General features: G+C 38.3%; 1 protein-coding gene across 2 annotated transcripts in view; it reads left to right on the forward strand.

Moving 5' to 3' along the window:
• SPAG1 (sperm associated antigen 1) overlaps positions 1-15,129 on the forward strand; it is an 83,917-nt gene that overhangs the window by 11,172 nt on the left and 57,616 nt on the right. For both annotated transcript variants that reach the window (XM_055286887.2, XM_055286888.2), the window contains exons 4-5: positions 9,031-9,156; positions 14,569-14,630. In XM_055286887.2, the coding sequence (XP_055142862.1) occupies positions 9,031-9,156; positions 14,569-14,630 (188 nt within the window). The remainder of the gene's footprint in view (positions 1-9,030; positions 9,157-14,568; positions 14,631-15,129) is intronic.

The following is a 15,129-nucleotide window of genomic DNA, read 5'->3' on the forward strand; positions in this document are numbered from 1 at the left end:
TTGCCCAGGCTGGAGTGCAATGGTGCAGTCTCAGCTCATCGCAACCTCCACCTCCCAGGTTCAAGCAATTCTCCTGCCTCAGCCTTCTGAGTAGCTGGGATTACAGGCATGTGCCACCACACCCAGCTAATTTTGTATTTTTAGTAGAGACGAGGTTTCTCCATGTTGGTCAGGCTAGTCTCGAACTCCCAACCTCAGGTGATCTGCCCGTCTCAGCCTCCCAAAGTGCGGGGATTACAGGTGTGAGCCACCATGCCCGGCCTCTTTTCATTTTTTTTTTTAACAGTACCTTGGAAGAGTAAAAGTTTTAACTTTTGATGAAATCTTTTTTTTATTGTTTGGGCTTTTATGTTTTATCTAAGAAATCTTTGTTTAATCCAGGACCTCTAATTTTTCTCTGAGGAAGTTTATAGTTTTAATTCTTATATCTAGGTGTACAATCAGTTTTAATTTTTGTATTGGTGTTTGAAGAAAAAGTGTTCAAGCACTGTTTAATAAAATATTATCTTTAAATTTCTTGGTACCATTGTCAAAAATCAGTTGACCAAAGCTGGGTGTGGTGGCGCATGCCTGTAGTCCCAGTTTCTCTGGAGGCTGAGACAAGGGGATCACTTGAGCCCAGGAGTTTTAGGCTATCATGCACTATTACCAAGCCTGTGAATGGCTGCTTAACTCTAGGCTGGACAACACAGCAAGACCTCAACTATAAAAAATCTTTTTTAAAAAATAAACTGGGCTGAGCACAGTGGCTCACGCCTATAATCCAGCACTTTGGGAGGCTGAGGCGGGTGGATCACTTGAGTTTAGGAGTTCAAGACCAGCCTGGCCAACGTGGCAAAACCCCATCTTTACAAAATACCAAAAATTAGCTGAGCGTGGTGGTGTGTGTCTGTAGTCCCAGCTACTCAGGAGGCTGAGGCACAAGAATTGCTTGAACCCAGGAGGCAGAGGTTGCAGTGAGCTGAGATGGTGTCATTGAACTCCGGTCTGGATGACAGAGCAAGACTGTCTGAAAAAAAGAATCATTTGTTCTTATGTGTGGGTCTATTTCTGACTCTCTCAATTCTGTTTCATTATTTTATTTCTTATATTTATTTATTTATTTTATACTCCTTGATGAGCAAGGCTACCCCCTAGGCAGTCTGCCCACGGTAGCCTGTTTCATTATTTTAAATGTCCATCTTTACTCCATTCCTTTCTTGTCTTGATGGCAATAGTTTTACGGTAACTCTTGAAATCTTACTGTAATAAGAGGCTGGAAAAAAAAAAAAGAGGCTGGAGGTAGTACAAGTCTTCCACCTTTGTTCTTTTTAAAAGTTGTTTTGGCTATTCTAGGTCTTTTGCTTATTACAAAATAACTTGCTTGTGTTTGAATTGGGATTGTGTTGAATTTATGGATCAATTTTGGAAGAACTGACATCTTAATATTGAGGTTTCAGATCCATGAACGTTGTATATTTCTTCATTCATTTGTCTTTAATTTTTTTTACAGCAATGTCTTATAGTTTTCAGTATGTAGTTCTTGCATATTTTTGCTAAACTTATTCCTAAGCATTATATGTAGCTCATGCTATTATAAATGTTAACATTTTTGTAATTTCAATTTTTTGCTCATCCTGTCATCTCAGTTATGAAATTTTGTTTTTTTCATTATAGTGAAATATGTATTACATAAAATTTATTATCTTAACCAGTTTTGAGTGTACACTTCAGTAGTGTTAAGCATATTCACATGGTTGTGCAACCATTCTTCAGAACTTTTTCATCCTGCAAAACAAACTCTGTACTCATTAAACAACAACTCCCCATTTTCCCCACTCCCCTGTCCCCTAGCAACCACCATTCTATTGCTGTTCCTATAAGTTTGACTACTTTAGATACCTAATTTTAATTTCAATTTTTAATTGTACAAGCTTATATTTATCTAATTGCTTTTTCACATTGACTTCATATCCTGCAATTTTGTTAAATTCATAGATTGATTCTAGAAATGTTTTTGTAGATTCATTGGATTTTCTACCTCCAGGATCATGCCATCTGTGAAAAATAAGAGATGTGCTTCTTTTCCAGTCTGCCATTTATTTATTTATTTATTTTATTTATTTATTTTTTTTTTTTTTTTTTTTTACTTGCTTTATCGAACTGGCTAGAACCTCCAGTTCAGTAGAAATGGTAAGAGCAGATCCTTGCCTATTTCCCAGTCTTATGGGGAAATCGTTCTGACTTTCACTGTGAAATATAATGTTAGCTTTAAATTTTATGTAGATGCCCTTTATCAAGTTGAAGTTTTCTTCTGTTCCTTGTTTGATGAGAATTTTTATCATGAATGGGTTTTGAATTTTGTGAAATGCTTTTTCTGCATTTATTGAGATGAACAGATGATTTTCTTTGTAGTCTGTTAATAAGGTAAATTATGTAGATTGTTTTCAAATATTATACCAACCTTACATTCCAGGATAAACTCTACTTGGTCATGATATATCTTTTACAAATATATTCCTGGATTTGATTTGCTAAAATTTTGCGAAGGATTTTTGTGTCTATGATCATGAGAGATATTGGCCAATAGTTTTATTTTCCTGTAATGTCACTGTCTGGTTTTGGTAGCAGGGTAATACTGGCCTCATAGGAGGAGTTGAGAAGTATTTATTTTCTCCTCTTCTGTTTTCTAAAAAAGTTGGTATATGGTTGGTATTATTTCTCTCTTAAATGTTTTCAATTCACTGTTGACACTGTATAGGCCTGGGATTTTCTTTGTAGGAAAGATTTTAACTATGAATTCAATTTTTCAAATAGATACAAGGCTGTTCAGGTTATCTTTAGAGCTCTCTTTCTGTATGGCTTCCTCCTTTCTGATATTTTTTCCCTCGAATCCTCACAGTCTTGGCCTCCCTAATGTCCAAACTTTGTCTGCTGAATTCAGCAAGACCACAGGGTTCTGTTTGGGTACTTTTCCTGTGCTGCAGCCTGGAAACTGCAGTGAGTTGGAGCAAATGTAGGGCTTACCTCATTTGTTCCCCCTTCTTTCAAGAATCACTGTCCTGTGCCACCTGTTGTCTAGCGTCTGAACACCATCACTCCATATAGTTTACCCAGTTTTCTAGAATTTAGGTAAGAGGATAAATCCATTCCTGACTCCATCAGGCCACAAGAAGTCCCTTCATTGATTTTTCTTTTTCTTTTTTTTTTTTTTTTTCTGAGACGGAGTCTCGCTCTATCGCCCAGGCTAGAGCGCAGTCATGCAATCTTGGCTCACTGCAATCTCTGCCTCCCCAGTTCAAGTGATTCTCTCACCTCAGCCTCCCGAGTAGCTGGGATTACAGGCACGTGCCACTGCGCCCAGCTAATTTTTGCATTTTTTTCTATTAATGTGTTTCTCATTGTTTTGTAAGAGTTCTGTACTGTATATTGTAAATTTTCCTCTAGCTTGTTGTTTACCTTTTAAATGTTGTGTGTGGTGTTTTTTATTTTTTTAAATTTTTATGCTATCCTCTTAATTTTATTCTTTAAGATCTTTTCATTGGCTTTTATAGTTAGGAAGGTTTTCTCTCCACCAGATACATATTTACTTATATTTTCTCAGAGTTTCTTCAGTTTCATTTTGTTTAAGAAATTATTTTTGGGCTGGGCACGAGTGGCTCATGCCTGTAATCCCAGCACTTTGGGAGGCTGAGGCAGGCAGATCACCTGAGGTCAGGAGTTCGAGACCACCCTGGCCAACATGGTGAAACCCTGTCTCTACTAAAAATACAAACAATCAGCCAGGTGTGGTGGATGCCTGTAATCCCAGCTACTCAGGAGGCTGAGGCATGAGAATCACTTGAACCCAGGAGGTGGAGGTTGTAGTGAGCAAAGATGGCACCACTGTACTCCATCCAGTCTGGGAGACAGAGCTAGACTCTGCCTAAAAAAAAGAAAATATATATATATATATGTGTGTGTGTGTGTGTGTATGTGTGTGTGTATGTATGTGTATATATATGTGTGTGTACATATATAATATATATCTCACAGATTCTAGAGAACCAGTTTTTTTGGTTTACTTTACTTATATTTTTCTGGGGTTAAAAACAATTTTAAAACATCTAAAAACAATGTTGAGGTATATGTATTCTGTAACTCAGAATGCTGCTTTTTAAACTTTCAGCCTTGTCATTTTATCGGCTTGAGCTCAAAAATATGGTAATTAATCTACCAGTCAAAAATAACACTTTATGTCCAGACTTTTTGGCTTTGTTTTCAGGATGTAGACAGCTTGATTTTAGTTGAAGAGCCTATGTTTTCCCCATTGTGTGTCTTTGCTCTTCTTGACCACTTCTTTTTTTTTTTTTTTTTTTCCGAGATGGGGTCTTGCTCTGTCACCCAGGCTGGAGTGCAGTGGCACAATCATAGCTCACTGCATCCTTGAACTCTTGGGCTCAAGTCATCCTCCTCATTCTCCCAAGTAGCTGGGATTACAGGCATTCACCACCACACTCAGCTAATTTTTTTTGTAGAGACAGGGGTCTTTCTGTGTTGTCCAGGCTGGTCTAGAACTCTTGTTGGCCAGTTCGCAAGTTAGTCTCCTTCTCACTTGCCTTTCTTTCATACTTTGTTTGCCACTTGTCCCCTTTTCTCCATTCTTTCTTGCTCCCTTCCTCCTCTATAAGTCTTCTTCTTATCTTTTACCTTTGTTACCTTATTGCTTTTCTTTTTCTTCTCATATTTCTCCTCTTTGCCCCTTTTCACCCTCCCTGCCTTCTATACAGATAGAACAGATAATATAGTTGTTGTTGTTGTTTTTTTTTGCTGTATCCCAGTGCTTTTCAGAGTGTCTAACAAATATTAGAACCCTCAATACATCTTTTCTGGATAAGTAATACAATTTCACAGATAATAAATCTCTTACTCAATTTTTTTTCTGGCACCTGTGACAATTTAATAAACGTTAAGAACCTACTATATGTCAGACACTGAATCACAAAGATGAAATTAAGACATAGGCCCTGCCCTCAAGGAATTTACAGTATAAGAAGAGAGACTAACAATAGATGATTTTTAAATCTTTATGCTAATGTATTACGGAGGAGAAGCACTTTTAGCCCAACTAGGAAGTTCTGGGAAATCTTGCTGAAAAGAATGATGAATAAGGTCTTGCAAGATAAATAAAAGTAGAAAGGCAACAACAATGTATATATACTTAACAAGACTGAACTGTAGGCCAATTTCATTATGTTATACATATTTACCACAATTTAAAATAAAAGGTAGGAAGTATGTTCCAGATAGTGAGGATGGCATGGATCACATTGTCTAAAAAATTGACTCATAGGAAACTATGATAAATATAGCCGACTCTTGAACAACACAAGGAGTTAGGGGCGCTGGCTCCCTACACAGTCAAAAATCTACTTACAACGTTTGACTCTCCCAAAACTTAACTATTGATAGTCTGTCATTGACTGAAAGCCTTACCAATAACATAAACAGTTGATCAACATATATTTTGTATGTTATATAGGTTATATACTGTATTCTTACAATAAACTAAGTTAGAGAAAAGAAAATGTTATTAGGAAAATCATAAGGAAGAGAATATATATTTACTATGCATTAAGTGGAAGTGGATCATCATAAAGGTCTTTATCCTTGTCATCATCACGTTAAGTAGGTTGAGGAGGAGGAGGCATAGGAGGGGTTAGTTTTGCTGTCTCAAGGGTAGCAGAGATGGAAGAGGTGGAGGAGATGAAAGGAGAGGCAGGTGAACTTGGTGTAACTTTATAGAAATCAATCATAATTTCTGTCTGACTTTTGCTTTTTCATTTCCCTAAAAATGTTACTATATGATACCAATCCTTCTTCCACCATTTGCTTTAGTTTTAGTCCCCGTATCACAGAGGGTAGATGTTGTGAAAGAAGTCAAAAACAGTATTGAGTAACTGGAGCCCTTCTGCCGGATTGTCTAATGTTAGTTTATTTTCTGGCATTGCTTCTTCTATGTCTTCTCATTTTCTGGCACTGGTTCAGAAGCACTTACCTTCATGAAGTCATCTTCTGTTGATTACTGTGGTGGGGCGTTAGCACTTGAATTTCTCCAACTTCCATATCTTGAAACACTTCACCCCCAACTTTTTTTTGGCATATTCATAATCTCTTTTATGATTTCCTTGATTTACTCTATTGTAAATCCTATGAAATCCTGGACAACATCTGGACAGTTTTTTTCTAGCAGGGATTTATTATTTCATGGCTTTTTTTTTGCTTGGAGATGGGATCTTGCCATGTTGCCATGGCTGGAAAACAATGGCTATTCACAGGCAGGGTCATAGCACACAGTACAGCCTACAACTTGGGCTCAAGCGATCCTCCTGCCTCAGTCTCCTAATTGGGGCTACAGGTGCATGTGCCACCACTCCTGGCTTAATGGCTTTTTCTGTAATAATGATGGCATCTTCAATGGTGTAATCCTTCTAGACATTCATGATGTTCTATCAGGGTTCTCTTCTGTAGTGTTGACAATCCTTTCCATAGAGAAGGGCATGCAGTGAAGTTCTTTTTTTTTTTTTTTTTTGAGATGGAGTCTTGCCCTGTCGCCCAGCCCAGAGTGCAGTGGCTCGATCTTAGCTCACGGCAAGCTCTGCCTCCCAAGTTGACACCATTCTTCTGCCTCAGCCTCCCGAGTAGCTGGGACTACAGGCGCCCGCCACCATGCCTGACTAATTTTTTTTGTATTTTTAGTAGAGACAGGGTTTCACCATGTTAGCCAGAATGGTCTCAATCTCCTGACCTCGTGATCCGTCTGCCTCAGCCTCCCAAAGTGCTGGGATTACAGGCATGAGCCACCGCACCCGGCTAGCATGCAGTAAAGTTCTTAAAGATCTTTGTGACCCCCGATCTAGAGGTTGAATTAGAGAGATTGTGTTTAGGGGTAAGTAGACCACTTGACCCCTTTGGTCTTGAACTCATGGGGTTCTGGATGGCCTGGGACATTGTCCAACATCAAAAGAACTTTAAAAGGCAGTCCCTTAGTGGCAAGGTACATCCTGACTTCAGGAACAAAGCATCGATGTAACCAATACAGAAAAAGGGTTCTTGAACAGGCCTCCTTGTTGTACAGCCAAAAGAATGGCAGCTGATATCTGTCTTTTCCTCTCAAGGCTTGAGGGTTAGCAGCTTTACAAATAAGGTCAGTCCTGATCATAAACCCAACTGCGTTTGCACAAAATAGTCAAGTTTCCCTACCCCTTCCTGGCTTAAATCCTGGTGCTTGCTTCTGTTCCTTACTAATCAATATCCTTTGTGGCATTTTTTTTTTTCCAAGAATACAGCACTTTTGTCTGCATTAAAAACCTGCTCAGACAGATATTCTTTCTCTTTAGTGATTTTCTCAATGGCGCGTGGAAACTTGTCTGCTGCCTTTTGGTTGGGAGAAGGTGCTTTTCCTGTTCTCTTGACATTTTAAAAGCCAAACCTTTTTCTAAAATTCAAACCACCCTTTGCTGGCATTCATTTCTTCAGCTTTATAGGTCCATCATCTTCCTTTTGCTTTAAGTTGTCATATAAGGACTTTGCTTTTTCTGGAATCATATTAGAGTCTATAGGAATGTCTTTATTTATTTATTTATTTATTTATTTATTTATTTATTTATTTTTTGAGACTGAGTCTTGCTCTGTTGCCCAGGCTGGGGTGCAGTGGTGCAATCTCGGCTCACTGCAACCTCCGCCTCCTAGGTTCAAGCAATTCTCCTGCCTCAGCCTCCCCAGTAGCTGGGATTACAGGTGCCCGCCACCATGCCTGGCTAATTTTGTATTTTAGTAGAGACGGGGGTTTCACCATGTTGGCCAGGCTGGTCTGGAACTCCTGACCTCAAGTGATCTGCCTGCTTCAGCCCCCCAAAGTGCTGGGATTACAGGCGTGAGCCACCACATCCAGCCAGGAATGTCATTCTTACATCAATCTTGCACCCACATGAAGGCTGCATTTTCAATACAAGATAAAAAGGCATTTCACAAGAAGTGCAAAGTCTTTGCACCTGATGGTGTAGCCGCAGTGATGCAATGATGGGCTCATAAATTTCCCTCTCCTCTCCTCTCCTCCCTCTCCCCTTCCCCCTACCCCCCTCCCTCTCCCCCTCCCCCCCCTCTCCTTTTCCCTCCTCCTTTCCTCTCCCTCTCCTCTCCTTCTTTTTTTCATTTCTTTCTTTTTTTTTCAATGGTCCTTACTCTGGATTCATTTATTTTGAAATGATGGGCAACTGCAACTGTAGCTTATGCCAGATCTTAATCTCTGGCACATATCAAGCAATTCAACTTTTTCTTGTAATACCATGTGTTCTCTCTGCTTCTTGGGAGCACTTCCAGCATCACTAGTGACACTTCGTATGGGTCCCATGGTGTTATTTAAGGTTTGCAGTATTGCACTAAACATCATAAAAATATGTGAGAACTGTGAGCGATCACTTTTTATGGCAAGATACAGTTTACTAGAGACAAACTGCTCCTGCAGAGATGACTAGTGTCACAAGGCATTTTAAACAGATACTTGTAACTCTTAAGCTTATCACAATAGCAACAAGAGGTGGCTGTGAAATTATTACGTATTATAGTGTCTACTACAGTCAGTTTTATGCAGTTATGATTTAATACTGCATCTTTATGTCTTTTTTTTTTACATTTCTCTTTACTGTGAATGGTGCCATTTATGGTCTGTAAGTGTTTGTGTGGGTAAGTTTTGATAAATTTTAACTTTTTATAACTTGTGTATACTTTATGGTAGTAAATGATAAAACAGACTAGTATCTACATATATTTTATGCATTCGTGAAATGCCTAACTTTATCTTAATTTTTTTGATATTTCAATTCATCTGTGAGTTTTTTCAAATTGTCACAAATCTCCAAAAATTTTTCCAATATTTTTACTGAAAAAAATCCACATATAAGTGGACCAATGCAGTTCAAACTTGTATTATTCAAGGGTCAACTATAGTTCTTTCTTATGCTTGGTTATAATTATTTCAAACTATATATTTACCTTTTTCTCTATTCTCAGAGTTGGGTATCAGAAATTAAAAAAGAAGAAGATAAAATGCACTTTCATGAAACTGAGACATTTCCAGCAATGAAAGATAATTTGCCTCCAGTTCGTGGTTCAAACAGCTGTCTTCATGTAGGCAAGGTAGGCTTTTTTGATATCTTTGTGGGTGGTAGCGGGAGAGGATTGCTGCTGTTTATTAAGGGGCAATCTCAGTTTAATTGGAGCAGCCTACGTGTAATGTCCTCTAGGAGAGTTGGGGAGTTTGTTCAGCTGGCTGGGAACTATCGGCTGGGAACTATCACGTTCTTTAGTATCTCATTACTTGGAAATAAAAATGAAACAGTTTTTTCCTTTGAAGTCTTGCATCTTGGACTTATTTACTGCCTTTAGTCTTTCTTTTTTTTTTTTATACACCCTGTCTCTTCCGTCCAGTTTTGATGAGAGCAAAAGGTCTGATTCAGTGTGTGAAAATTTCAGGGAACAACTGTATATATCTAGTAGGGCTACAGAGGATATATCATGTTACATAATTTAATTATGGATTTAAAACAGTAAACAGATACTTTCAGTACTTACAAATATCATTCCTCTATTTAGTACATATTTTTTCCCCTTATTCCCATTTCTCTGTGGTTGGTCCCTATTTTGTCACATAGACCTCTCCTTTTTAATCTGTGGGCTCCATAGAGAAGGGGCCTGTTGAAGTTCCAGGCCCATTCTATTTAACTTTAGGTTGAAACTGGGGTTCCTGGCATCCATCTCAGATGACTCCCCAAGCCTTTTCGTTCTAGGTTAACTTATTCTTGTTATTCTCATCTTTTCTTTGAATCAATTTTATTTTTAAAACATCCATGGCTCTTCATCACTCTGCTCTCTGATAATTTACCTTCCTGGATCTTTTTACTCCTCATTAGGAATTATGCAGGTAATGGAGGTGTATAGTAATCTGGTGAGGATGCCACTATCTGCAATCAATGAAATTGTATTTATTGAATAGTTGGCCAGGCACAGTGGCTCACGCCTGTAATCCCAGCACTTTGGGAGGCTGAGGTGGATGGATTACTTGAGGCCAGGAGTTCGAGACCAGCCTGGCCAACATGGTGAAACCCCATCTCTACTAAAAATACAAAAACATTAGCCAGGCATGGTGGCGTGTGCCTGTAATCCCAGCTTCCTGGGAGGCTGAGGCATGAGAATTGCTTGAACCCAGGAGATGGAGGTTGCAGTGAGCTGAGGTCGTCTCCTCTGTCTCAAAAAAAAAAAAAAAAAAAAAAAGTCTGGGCCTGCTGGCCCACGCCTCTAATCCCAGCATCTTGGAAAGCCGAGGCGGGTGGATCACTTGAGGTCAGGAGTTCAAGACCAGCCGGGCCAACGTGGTGAAACCCCATCTCTGCTAAAAATACAAAAATTAGCCAGGCATGGTGGCGGGCCCCTGTAATCACAGCTATTTGGAAGGCTGAGGCAGGAGAATCGCTTGAACCTGGGAGGCAGAGGTTGCAGTGAGCTGAGATCACACCACTGCACTCCAGCCTGGGGGAAAGAGTGAGACTCCATCTCAAAATAATAATAATAATAATAATAGTCCCTGTGTACTAAGACTGTGCCCTGAAAATATAACAATCAACAAGCATTGCTGAGGGAGCAATGGGGTGGATGCACTAGTGGTACAGTAGTTCTTAAAGTATGGTCTAGGAAGCCCTTGAAGTCCCAGAGATTCTTCCAGGGGGTTCAGAAAGTCAGTGCTATTTTGAAAATAATACTAATGCTTTGTCCTTGTCACTGTGTTGGTATTTGCCCTGAGGATAAAGCTGCTATCGCTTTAACATGAAGCAAGGCAGGCACCATGTTGTATATACAGTAAAAACAAATTCCAATTTTACTTAAAAATACCTTTGATAAAATAATAGAATATTTACTTTGTTAGATCTTGAACTTCCAGGACATGTCATTTTAGTATTTTGCGTGAGAAAGTGAGACGTATACAGAAAGCACTTCCCTGCATAGTCAAATATGATGGTTATGATATGATGCATAGCCATGTTTTCCTGGAATGCTGTTTTTACTTGAAATAATGGTTGACAAACTGTCATTATTCAGACTTAGGATTTTGGCAAAAGTTTTGTTGGAAGTGAATGAAGGAGGCCTGTCACTTTAAGGAAAACAACTCACAGTATTTGTTGCTAGTAAGAAAATCTGAGCTTTCAGGTGCAAATTAGGTCCAGGCAAGGGGGGCAGTGGCTCATGCCTGTAATCCCAGCACTTTGGGAGGCCAAGGTGGGTGGATCACTTGAGCCCAGGAGTTCGAGGCCTGGGCAACATAGTGAGACCCCATCTCTACAAAACATTTTTTTTTTTTCAATTAGCATGGTGTGGTGGCACATGCCTGTAGTTCTAGTTCTAGCTATTCAGGAGACTGAGGTAAGAGGATTGCTTGAGCCCTAGTGGTCAAGGCTGCAGTGAGCCATGATGACACCACTGTACTCGAGTCTGGGCAACAGAGCAAGACCCTGTCTCTAAAAACAAAGTGCAAATTAGGGCTTAAGGTATTAAATATTTAGTATAATATAATAATATCTAATAATTTAGATACTATGTGTTTCTCAAATATCTGCTTGCGACAGAAGAAAGCCCTTAAGGGGGATACTTGTCAAAGGACAAAATTACAACAAATTTCAAGATCTAATTGGCTTCTATTAACAATTCATGAATCAGGATGGCATCTCCTCTAAAAATTTAGAAAATATGCTCCAATGGCCATGGCAGAACAGCTGGTTTTTGTAAGGTAGCTTGAGCAGGGACAAGGGATACAAAAAATAGACTATTTAACAACAGGTTACTTTCCTTATAAGGGTTAAAGCAGAAATTTGGCTATTATCTCTGTCTCTTGATTTCTCCAGTCAGATAAGCAACTTAGTTTTGGTTTGGTGATGTGGAACTTGAGCACTAGTGACTATATTTAAGTCTGTTGGGGCCTAGTGCAGGAGCTTAGTCCAAATCATTGACCTCCTATAAATTTTATTTAACATACTTGAAAGTCTTTTTTGATGAGCTCTATGCAGATATTAACAAATTGTGATTTTTAAAATTGCATAATGAAATCTGTGAATATTTGGAAAATCTGTATAACTCCAATGACCAATAATTTTGAGGACTGCGAGAGTGTCATGATACTGAAAAGTTTGAGCCCCACTGATGTAGCATATAATGGATTATGACAGTAAATATGCAGTGTTATGAGAATATATAGAAGGCACATGTCCCAACCCTTCAAAGTCAGGGAGCATTGCCTTCTTAAAATATCCAAATATAATATTACACATTAGATTTTATCCCACATACTGAGTCCATGTCTTGAGACTTTTATTGCTCCACATTCATTTTTTTATTTATTGAAAATTTTCTTCTTCTTTATTCAGTTATAATTGATAAAACTTAGATGTATTTATGGTGTGCAGTGTGATGTTTTGATATAGCTACACATTTTGAAATGCTTACCACAGTCAAGCCAATTCATGTCCATTTCTTGATCCCTAAAGGGGGATATTTTTTGTCACAGGTAGGTATTTGAGAGCCACGTATGAATATTAAATACCCCTGATTTCGAATCAGTGCATTTTTGAAACTAAGTAATACCACTTGTATTAGTTTCCTAGGGCTGCTGTAACACCACAGGAAGTGGTTGGCATAAAACAACAGAAATGTATTCTTTCACAGTTCTAGGGGCTAGAAGTACAAAATCAAGGTATTAGCAGGGCCTTGCTTCCTCCAAAACCTGGAAGGGAAGATCCTTCCTTGGCTCTTCCAGCTTTTGGAAGCCCTGGCCTTCCTTGGCTTATAGTGGCACAACTCTAAGTTCTGTTTTCATTTCAACACTGCTAGCTTCCTTTTTATTGGAACTTCTCCTCTTTGTATAAGGACACAGTCATACTGGATTAGGGCCCAACCTAATGACTTCATCTTCACTTGATTACATTGCAAAGACCCTGTTTCCAAGTAAGGTCTCATTCACAGGTACCAGGGGTTAGGACTTCATCATATTGTTTTTGGAAACACAATTCAACCCATAGCATCATCTTAGCATTGAGAACATTGTCTTTATGAGCAGGAAATCGAGTTCAAGCATCAAATGATACTTTTTGAGCCTGTAAGGACTGCATAGTACTCATTTATGTAGTTTATATAGTTACTAGTATTGCTATTAGCAAACTTGAGCCTAATGAGAATGAAGATATGTAATAGTTTAAAAACAAATCAGTACCTACTTTATTATTATAAATTCTGCTATACTTCCCTTTCTTCAGATGATATAGATAAATATTTTAAAGTTAATATTCCTTAGTACTTATCTAGCAAAAAATTGTACCCTCTCTGGGAGACTGATTATTTGTGAGCATTATGGCTATTGTTTGCCTTTCTCTCATTCTGTTCTGGTGCAGAACCTGCCCTCTGTCTTTAGCAGTGGGAATGTGGCTACTTTGGGCCACTGTTAGTGCTTGGTCAGGATGGGCCCATGACCCAAGCTAGCCAATCAGTCCTTCCTTGGAATTTCTCTAACTGAAGATGGAGAGAAGAGTCACTCTCCTCTTCCTCTGGTGGAGAGAGCTGTGAGGTTATAATTTCAGAATGCTTGTGGCGATGTTTCCTGCCACATGGAGAAAGCAAGTACCCATCAGGGAAAGTGAAATCAGTAGGTAGAGAGGAGCAGAGCCTGGGAGGGGCAGGGAGAGCTGGAGAAAGGGCATAGGAATCCCCTCATCCAGCAGTACCCCTGCCCTTCCATCAGTTTAGTTATATAAGCTGATAATTTCTTCTTTTTTAATGTAATTATTCCAAATCAGATTACTGTCATTGCAAACTTCTGACTAATATAGCAATTATTCTTGTTTCTCCAATGCCTAGGTTTGAAAAGAATGAATCAGAATTTAGTACTTTTTTATTATAAGAAAATCAGTAATAATCATATTCACACATAAGTTTTAAAATTTTATATATATATACTTAAAAACCTATAGATTGTCCCCAGAATTAACTACAAATTTAAAATTCTTTCTTTTACATCCTGTATATTAATATGTTAATAACTATAATACTGAAGTTATTATAACTTCCAGGGTACCTATTTTTCTTATCCATTCCATTTGTATATCTTTATTTTATTTTTATTTTTTTGAGACAGTTTCTCTTTGTCACCCAGGCTGGAATGTAGTGGCTTGATCTCTGCTCACTGCAACCTCCACCTCCCAGGTTCAAGCAATTCTCATGCCTCAACCTCCAAGTATCTGGGATTACAGGCGTGGGCCACCATGCCCAGCTAATTTTTGTATTTTTAGTAGAGACGGGGTTTCACCATGTTGGCCAGGCTGGTCTGGAACTCCTGGCCTCAAGTGATCTGTCCACCTCAGCCTCCCAAAGTGCTGGTATTACAGGCATGAGTCACCACCGCACCCGGCCTCCATTTGTATATCTTAACCCAATACTTTCCATTGCATTTACAGTAAAACCTGATAATCTTATATTAAATATGTCTCATAAAATATGATTTTATTCTTTTAGGAAAAATATTCTAAAAGACCAACTAAAAAGAAAACTCCAAGGGATTATGCAGAATGGGATAAGTATGTTTTACATGTCTTTATATAAAATGTGTCACTAAAAAAGTTATCACCACAAAATACTGCAATAATTTCTTAAATAATTATTATAAACCTGAACATGTCAAGAATACCAAATTACTTCAATAGAGTACTGAGAAGATCTGGCCTCAGCACTTTTGATGTCTTTTTCAGTACATAAAAAACTACTACATCCTTTTTTTTTTATAAAGCCAATAAAAAAAGCTAATGTAATTTTTATACCCATCCAAACTAAAAAGGAACAAAAATTTAAAATTGAGATAAGTTAGTCAGAATTTTAATTTCAAAGTTCTGACCGGTTTAGATTTGATTAACGTTTAAGTTCTCACTAAATTGTATGTTTTCTTAAGAAGGAACTCAGATGACTTGAACTATAAACTTACTACATATTTTTGAATATGTATCCAAAGGCATACTTGTACAAATATAAGAATATCAATAATAAATTTATTTTCTTGCCTGTATTGTACTTTTTTTGGTT

This window comes from Symphalangus syndactylus, chromosome 7 (assembly GCF_028878055.3).
Source record: "Symphalangus syndactylus isolate Jambi chromosome 7, NHGRI_mSymSyn1-v2.1_pri, whole genome shotgun sequence".
Lineage (NCBI taxonomy): Eukaryota > Metazoa > Chordata > Mammalia > Primates > Hylobatidae > Symphalangus > Symphalangus syndactylus.